Source organism: Propithecus coquereli, unplaced genomic scaffold, assembly GCF_000956105.1.
Source record: "Propithecus coquereli isolate 6110/MARCELLA unplaced genomic scaffold, Pcoq_1.0 Scaffold28, whole genome shotgun sequence".
NCBI classification, from domain to species: domain Eukaryota; kingdom Metazoa; phylum Chordata; class Mammalia; order Primates; family Indriidae; genus Propithecus; species Propithecus coquereli.
The window spans coordinates 13,797,454-13,806,978 of record NW_012148396.1 but is presented as its reverse complement, the minus strand read 5'-3'; the positions used below and the strand labels follow the sequence as shown (position 1 = coordinate 13,806,978).

The 9,525-nt window shown below is 48.0% G+C and overlaps 1 protein-coding gene across 1 annotated transcript in view; it reads right to left on the bottom strand.

Annotated features, from left to right (window-relative positions):
* Positions 1-9,525, bottom strand: part of OCA2 (oculocutaneous albinism II) — a 242,073-nt gene that overhangs the window by 69,819 nt on the left and 162,729 nt on the right. Inside the window, exons 23-24 of the mRNA XM_012648001.1 lie at positions 2,581-2,603; positions 2,054-2,066 (exon numbers count right to left, since the gene is read on the bottom strand). Coding sequence (XP_012503455.1) covers positions 2,054-2,066; positions 2,581-2,603 — 36 coding nt within the window. The remainder of the gene's footprint in view (positions 1-2,053; positions 2,067-2,580; positions 2,604-9,525) is intronic.

Below are 9,525 nucleotides of genomic sequence, written 5' to 3'. Positions count from 1 at the left end.
GGGATCTGTGGAGGAAAAGGACATGGATGCCACATCCCATGGGAGCTCAGAGGAGCTGCCACACTGTGACCGACTTACAAAATCCGAAGCGCTTTTTCAGCAGTCAAACTTTAAGGAACTTAAGACTCAAGAAAAAAAACCAAAGCAGACTTTGGAATCCACAAAACTTGAGTTTGAACTCATCTGTATGTCTCTGATTCCAGCCACATGACCAACTGTTTCTCCTTGTCCTCAACTTCCCCCAACTGCCACTGTGGGTTTTACATGGGGTGAAGGAACAGAGGCTAACACAGCACCTGGGAATTCAACAATCCAAGCAGAATGATCAAACCCTGCGAGTCCTATGCTGACTCTGTGCACACACCATCTTATTAATCCCACAAGCATGTCTGTTACTCCCTTGATTGACAAATGAGGAGACCGAGACCCAGAGAGGCACAGGAATGCAGATCTCGCTAGTGGTCAAGCAGAACCTGAATGCAGTTCTCTGACTCCAAACTGCACACAGGCGTACCTGTGCTGAGCCACTCCCCACTTCTGCTCACTGCCAGCCACCATGAACCTGCTGACAATTATAGTATGACAACAGGTATCAGACTCTACAACTAGGGAGTATCACTAGCAAGCCACACCAGCATCTGGTACACCTTTCTGACAGCGATAAATTTTACATTACTTTTTTTATTTCAGGAAATTATGGGGGTACATTTTGGTTACATGTTATGGCTTTGCCACATCCCAACCATGATTTGAGACGTGTCCTTTCACCCCCTACAATGCTCACCACGTCCATTGTGAGTTTACCCACCCCCACCTCCCCTACCCACAAAGAATATTACTATTGTGTGAGCACCTTAGTGTTGATCAGTCAGTGCAGTTTGATGGTAAGTACATGTCGTGCCTATTCTTCCATTCTAGAATCGACATTGTTAAAATGTCCATACTACCTAAAGTGATGTACAGAATTAATGCAATCCCCATCAAAGTACCAGCATCATTCTTTACAAATTTAGAAAAAATAATTCTATGCTTTGTATGGAACCAGAGAAGACCGTGTACAGCCAAAGCAATCTCAAGCAAAAAAGAACAAACTGGGAGGTATCAGTCTACAAGACTTCAAGCTGTACTACAAGGCTATAGTAACTAAAACAGCATGGTACTGGCACAAGAATAGAGACATAGACCTTTGGAACAGGACTGAGAATACAGAGGTGAAACCATCCTCATATTGTCATCTAATCTTTGACAAAGCAGACAAAAATTTTACATTATTGTAATCAATGAAACACGTAGTGGCTGTGAAATTTCTGTAAGAACTTTGTGTTCAGAAAGCATGCCCCCTAGTGGCTTACGTTGCTAAAGAAAAACAGGGAAGGATGCAGCCACAGGACAGGCTGGAGGTTTGGCAAGATGCAGGTCCATGCTGTCGCCGCCCAGTATCTCAGGGCAGCCCCAGAAATGCAGCAGGAACCCCTGGACCTGCTGCTCAGGGCAGATGCCTTGTGTCAATCTCTCTAAGGAGCAGCAGCAGGAGGAGAGCACCAATGGTAACGCATCTGGGAAAGATTACACAGAAATCACAAACAGAAAGCTGAACCCAATGTGGAGGAGATCCGTAAGTGATGTGTGATAGCACTTGACATTGAGAACAAAGGGGCAAGAGTTCCCCTCTGCTGCACGCTAGGTCTCCTGATGGCAGGAACAGAAGCCTCATTCCCTCATCCCTTTATCCCTGTAAAGAATTTCACACATGATGTTTTTTTAATAACAACTCCAGGCTGATTTAGCACTTTACATGAATGTATAATTTGATTTAAAAGTAAACATTGAACTAAGCAGCTCAAAAAAATAATAAGTAAAATATACAGTATGTTAGATGGCATTAAGTACCATGAAAAATAAAACACAAAGAAAGACAGGAGGGCGGGAGTGCCAATTTAGCACCGGGAAGGTGTGATTTTACAAAACTAACAAAAGGTGAAGGAGCAGGATCAAGCTCATAATCATTTGTGTGAAGGGACTCTCGGGCAGAAGGAACAGGATGTGCAAACACCCCAAGGCAAGAGCTTTCTTGATGTGTCCAAGGAGGACAGTCTGTCTAGAGCACAGTCGGCAAAGAAAACGGTAGGAAGTGAGGTCAGAGAGGGGACGGGAGCTGGATCTGAGATGTACAGGCCATGGCCAAGGCTTGGGACTTACCGAGAAAGGCGGGAAGCCTCTGTGCAGAACAGACTCGTGGGGGAGGGGGCGGGAACAGGAGTGGAACCAAGGGAATGACTTGAGGTGACTGCAACACACAGGAAACTTCAGCAGGGATTCAGGGGATGGTGTGGAGACAGTGGGACTGGTCAGATTCAAAAGTGTTGAAGGCAGCTGGCCGTGGGGTGTCAGGGGTTTCATGGCCTCTGGGGCCTGAGCAACTGAGAAGATGGAATCGGCATTATGGCAGGATCTCAGCTTGGGGCACATTAGGTTTGTGACGCCCACCGTGCCCAGCAGAGAGGTGGGAGAGGCAGTGGATACCCCAGCTGAGGCCCTGGGACGAAGCACAGCAAGGGTGGTCAGGTGTGGGTGACACACAGAGCATAAGCGGGGGTGAAACCCTCAGCCTATGTCTAGGGAACAAAAGTCCAGAACTGGGTCCAGGATGCAGAGGGCCTGTGGGAGGAGGCTGAGGAGGAGGCTAAGCTGGGAGAAGGAGAACCCCAAGAAGCCAAAGGGGGAAAAGCTTCCAAGGACAAGAGGGGTCCCCTCCACGCATGTTGCTGGGCCAGGCTACCAGGGGACAGAGAACATGACTGGATCTCTCTCAAGATGCTGCACCAGCCATTAGTGACATTGGAGAGAACTGTTTCCATAGATTGCAGTAGAGTCAAGAAAAAAGTGAAGAGGGTCACAGTGAGAACAGGGCGATAAGGACAGACTCGCTTCCAAAGCGTCTGGCTATGGGGGCAAAGGAGGGCAGGTGGCAAGGATGCCCGCAGGAAGGGCAGTATGTTTGGATCCTGCTGACAATGATTGCTGCAGAGTGAAAAATAAACTGTGCAGGAAAGGACTGTGGCATCAGTGCCACACTAAGGGGCTGGCCTCAGCTAAGAGTAGGAAATCTCCCCCACCCAACGGAAGGCAGGTAGGACGCACCAGAAGCCATGGCAGCCACTGCTTGTGGAAGCTCCCACTCGGTTGTTTTATTTCATCACAGATAGGAAGCAAGGTCATCAACCTTGAGGACGGAAGGGTGTGTGGAGGTTTGAAGGGAGGAGAAGCATGAGAGGCACGCACAGCACACAGGCCTGTACAGCAGGACCTGCTGAGTACCCAGCCAGGATGGGTGGCCTCAGCCACGCCCCAAAAGAAGTTCGAAAAAAAAGAAAAATGTGACCTCCTCATACATTTTAAATTAATATGTAAAATTTGCCATCCGAATTTAAAATAGTTCCCAAGGATGTCATTGCCAGTATATATTAAGGTTCTTTTTTTGAACAAAAGCATTCCATCATTCTTTCAAATGCATACATGTAAATTTAAATGCCATAATACCATAATTCATTTGAAAATACTTCTAAAGGTCCTGTTTAGCTGACTGAGAGCAGGAGGGCCCAAGGTCCCTGCTGCCTGACCTCTGGCAGGGCTGGTCCCCACAGGTCAGAGAAGAACGGGCCCCCAGACTGGACACCCCACCTGGGGAGGGGCAGAGTTGCCCCAGAGCAAGGGATGCCCCAGCCACCCCCAGCAGTGTTTCCAGGTGGACAACTGCCCACGGCTCCCAGCCGGATTCCCCTGCACAGGGCTGGGGAAGTGCCTTGGGTAAGCACCGGGAAGTTGCACCTTCACGGGCGAGTCTGCCAGCTCAGCAAATGGGACTGTGGTGAGGGGGGAGAGGCATATTACAGCTGGTAGGGGCACAAACCCCGCAGACAGGGCCCTGCCTGAACCAGCGCTTCTCCAATGCCAGCGTGCAGACAGCTTACCCAGCATCTTGTCCAAATGCAGCCTCTGACTCGCGTCTGCGCAGCAGAGACCTCTGCATTTCTACAAGGGCCCGGTGCTGCTGGTGCCCAGACCGCATTTGAGGGCAAGGGGTTGTTTGTTTTCAATGCAATGCGTTCCTTTTCTTCACCCGGGACTCCTGTTGTTGCCATGCTGGGTCTCACCTCCAGTCTCTTACCCTTTTTCATGATTCTGTTTCTTTGCCCTTTTTTCTCTGTACTTGTACGTATCTCTCTCACTTGCTGCAAACCCAATAACTCAGGCCTAACACTGACTTTTCTCTTCTTTAATTCATTATTCAATATTTTTGGTTGAAAATAATTATGGGTTTTAGTTCCAGAAACTATTTTTTGTGCTGTGCTTAAATCTCCCTGAGTGTTCTTATAATTTGTCATTTGTTATCCTTTGCCACTTGGGTTTTGTGGGGTGCCATGGAGCTAGGATCCGGCAGTAGAGTGGCCGGTCTGTGGGCCAGGGAAGGTGAAAGACCCTCACCCCTGGGCACTGCAATGCCCCTCCAAGAATGCTCTCCCTCCCAGGGGGTCCCCCACTGTGTACTCACCCCTGGGGCAGACTTGCAACTGAACAGCTCATTGGAACCGGGCTCAGCACCAAGCTAATGGGGGGAAAGTGCATCTCCGTGCTACTCACGTTTCTATTTCTCTAACTCCAGTACTTCCTTAGCTTGCACAAACCAGAATTGGGATTCAGGCCCAGATCCACCTGCTGCAGAACCTGAGCTGGTAATTCCTCCAAATGCTCATGTTATTAAACCTAATTGCAATCCACTGGATCTGGTTCGATCTTCTACGTTATTTTGTTCCTGAACATTTGAGGAAAGGATGAGTGAAAACAAAAATGAGATTTAGTAAAAATCAAAAAGCCAAAGCTCATGTAAAATACTTTTGACTTTCACCCCCTCTGAAAGAGTGCTTTCCTGTGCCAGGTGCTACAGCTAAGCACGTATGTCCTAACATCTCCTGGGGGGCCTGCGGGAGGGCGCAGACTGCAAAGAAAGCTGGGGGAGAATATGCTGAGAATGAGGCAGGCTTGAAAAAAATGACTTCCACACAGAGGCTGGAGGACAATACAGATAACGATGAGTACCCAAGATGTCAGTTAAAGGAAACCCACAAAATTATGTGCATAAATTACCATTCTTTGAATTCAACATCCAGGACAAGAATAATAACATTTTAACTTGAAAATTGCCTGAGAATTCTTCCTGTTCAAGCAAATGAGGTTGAAAAGATAAGGTTTAAGTGGAGAAAGACTGTCAGGGAATTCTCAGTCATTACATGTTTTTTGAGACTTCCAACACGGTCTTTATGGCAATGAAGCAGAGGCCTGAGGATGCTGCCCAGGGACCAGGCAGGGCTCAGGCCCCCCAGCTGCTGTGCACCTGAGCGAGTAGAGAGGAAGGAAGGAGAGGCAGGAGGATGTGAAAGGGATTTCCCTGTATGGAAATATTTGTTAAAATATTGAAATATCTCTACGCAGGTCAATGGAGAGCCACAGCCCTAGCCCCAGTGACTCCCACTGCCTCAGCCCCTGGGCCCTCCCTCTGCCCCCAGCAAGTGAGGGACTAACATTAGCCCAGGGAAGATAGGAGGAGGGGGCTTCAAGTGTCCTGCTTCGGTCCCCGCATGTGCTCTGATTGCACTAAATATTGATGAAGTATCGACATTACTATTCGGGCAATGGGTATACTAAAAGCCCAGGCTCACCACTGTACAATTCATCCATGTAACTAAAAGCCACCGTACCCCTAAATCTATTGAAATTAAAAAAATTGGTTTAATAGTATTAACTGTTGTTTAATAGTGCCATTGTTAAAGGTCAAATGCAGGAAGGGCCCAAGGCTGAGGGACAAAGTAACTTAAAAGAACAAATCTAACCCCCGGAGCTGGAGCCAGAATGTTCACCGAAGCCCTTCTGGCCAACTTGGAGAGAAAAACCCTACCTATGATCTAGTTCTTTCCACTCTGAACATTGTGAGATTAGCAAAAAGTCAATGGTATGATGGCACGATCTCATCAGTTACGAGCTAAGTCTTTGGAATTTCCTGAATTATTTGATGTTCTTCCCCGACCACTGGAAGAAGAGAAATATCACAAACAAATGTGAACAGAACTTCCTCCCTGTTGCTTTCAGCATATAGCCGACAACATGAATGTAGAGAAACAACCCCCAAGCTAAAGACACATGCTATAGTTTGGAAATTTGGCCCCTCCTCCTGGTATTGAGTGAGTTTGTTCCCAGGAGGAGATTGTTAAAAAGAGCCTGGCACCTTCTCCCGTCTGTCTCCCTCCTTCCTTCTCGCCATGCGAAGCTGTTCCTTCACCTTCTGCCATGAGTGGAAGCTCCTGAGGCCCTCGCCAGGAGCAGATGTTGGTGCCAGGCTTCTTGTACAGCCTGCAGAACTGTGAGCCAAATAAACCTCTTTTCTTTATGATCACCCAGCCTCGGGCACTTCTTCGTAGCAACACATAAACGGACTAACACAACACACTTTAGAGAGACAGCACCACCAAAGACAAGACAGGCTTTATCTCTTTAAACTCACTTCCCTGCAATAATGGAACAATGTTGCTCACCCGTGTTTCTAACAGAAGACCCTTCTGTGGGGCCACACAGCTTCAAGCTCACCCCGCTCTCTCTGCTGCACATTTGCCAGCATTTATAGTCACCAGAGATGACAACTGCACCTGCCAACTCTCTGGCTTTTTGCAAATCCATTCATGTTAAAATCCCTACAGAAAAGTGTCCTGTTGACCCGGCAAATGACCTTAGCCAGAGCTGCTAAGGTCACAGCTGACCGACACTGGCCAGAATGCAGGCAGCTCAGCTGGCAGCATGGGAGCCTGAGGCGCTGCTCCCTGTGTTCACACTGTGTGTCTGAAGGTTATAGGAAGGTGAACCTGTCTCTATTACCATATTTCCACGGGATGGTCTTTGGTCTCCTTGTTCATTCTCCAGCCAGACCCTGAGCAGGCCTCCCGAGTGTGTGCAGAGAAGATCAGGTACTCCAAGGGCTATTCCAGAGACAGTCCAAGAAACTAGACCTCCTGGAGCAGAAGCGCAGATTCCTAAACTCTGTAGGTCCAAGTGAGCCAGACCAGACCATAAAGCTTTCAGGATGGCGAGGGTGAGGTGCTGCACTTCTTTCCACTCCAGCAGAAGGTGCAGAGGGACACACGTGACTGCAAAGGTCTCAGGTGTGAGCCAGACCCTCATTGCTGCCCACATGCTCTCTGAGTCATGCTGAGTTCAGAGGGCTCCACAGCCACACACAGTAAAGGTACTCCAAGTCAGAGGGGACACTCTGTAGGCAGGAAACCTAGATCACCTCCCAAAGATCCATTCATATCCCTGCATCCATCAGAGGCCAGAACCAGTGGGAGATGACTCTACCCATAAGAAGAGGATTTATTATGAAAAGTTGCCCTACATCATGGGCGTTGGGGGCTGAGCAGGATGCCCTACATCCATCCACAGGGCAGACAGTGAGGAAGGGAAAGTGATGAGCAGCTGGTACCCCATGGGCACTGGCTCAAGCTTGTCACAGGAGTCAAGAAGGAAGGTCCCAGGGAAGAGAGCACCTGTGGACCCTGGCAGTGTCCCAGTGAAGTGGAAAATTGGAAAATTCCACTAAAGTAGAAAATTCCACTACTGGGCTTTGTCCCTTGCATTCCTTACCTGAGGTCCCTCCTCCCCGTGACCTTTCCCCTCATAAATCACCTGTAGCAATTAGTGTACCAGGCTGCAAAGTAACTTAGGACTCTGCCTCACTAAAGTAAACCCTGTTGTAACCATGCCCCTCCCTCTTAAGCGGAGTGTATAAAAGACTGCAATGCTCTTTGTCCGGTGCTCAGAATTTGGAGGGAAAAATCCCCATCTGAGCCCGCTGGCGTATAAACCTGTTTTTGCCAATATTTCTGTGTGTGTGTCGGTCTATTCCCGTTCATCTCTGCCGTAACACCAGTATCGAGGGACTCAGAACATCCACTCTATTTCCAAGTCTTTCCAAGTGCCCATCACGAGTCAGAGCACCCAGTGATTTCTCAGGCTACAGATGAACAGACGAATCCACCTGCATCTCTGGGCCTCCAGGCCAACAGCGACTGTCAAACCCAGTGGCTGCCACAGGGAAGGCAGATCTGGAGAAATGACCACCTTCCACTGGGGAACACAAAGGGCTGTGTGTTAATGAGACTGGTTCCCAGGGCAGAGAAGGAGAGAGCTGAGGAGGACAGCTGTTACCAGCAGCAAAGAACAGTACAGGCAAAGGCACAAGAGATCCCAGCATTGTGCTAAAGAGAGTGGCACCACATCCACCGAAGATGCGGGTATATCTCAGATGGCAGGAAGGCCAGGCTGGAGGGACGTGCAGAGATGGTGTCTGCGGCTCTGAGGGAATGCGGTGAAGCCCTGGGATGTCCAGTTTCCTCAGTGACAGAGTATAGCTGGAGGGTGGTGGGCTTGGGAGTAAGGTGAATGAGGAGTTACTTTGGGAAAATTAATCTACTGCAGTTAATTCAATCTTTCCTTCATTTACAAACATTTGGCAACTATCTTCTTTGTGCCAGGGAGGATGCTAGTGAAAGAGGATACAAACATGAATAGATGGAGTTCCCAGACAGCTGCAGGCATCTCTTGACAATCAATTTATGAATAACTTGGTGGAGGTATATGCAGAGTCCTATGGGACCCCAGAGGATAAGCAAGGCTCTGCACAGGGAAGTATAGAAACATTGAAGAGAAGGCATGTAGTATGCATAGAAGGAGGCTCTGCAGCCTCTCCTATGTTTGGGGAACTCTTGTTTCATGAGCTTTGGCTCCCCAAGGCAGAAGCTGGAAACACACTTTCCCTACTTTTGCAGTTAGACAAGGTAGGGGACATGGGCTCCTCCAATCAGACACACCTGCTCAAGAGGCCAGTTTGGAGAATTTGGAGGAAGGGAGTGACAAGGCCAACTCAAGGGCAGGGTGACAGAGGTCCTGCAATCAGTGGCCAGCACGAGGGGAGTGAGCCTTGGCATTCATGCCACGCAGCAGAAGCTGGGGGCTTGATGGGGCAGCCCTAACCCACTCTCATGTGTCCTTGAGAAATTCTCAGAAATTCCCAGGACTGTGTACTATCCCTAGATAAACTCCTTTTCTTCTTAAACTAACTAAAATGGGTTCTGTTGATTTCAAGTATTGATTTAAATGCTGATAGCACTCTGTGCTTTGCAAAGAGAATGATCCCAACTAAAAGACTAGAAATAAAATCTGTACCTCCCAAACCAGTTGATGGGGGGGAGGTGGGATTTATCAATCCAAGAGAAGTCATAAAATGGGAATAAAAGAATCAGCCAAGAAAAAGTATAATAAATGGAAAGCCAAAATAAAATGGTGGTAATAAATTCAAGTCCATCAGTCATCACAATAAATGTAAATATGTTAAACTATTCTCTTAAAAGACAGAGATTATCTGCTTGAAATTTTAAAAATCCACTTATTTGCATGCTGTTTAAAAAGTGCAAATAAAAA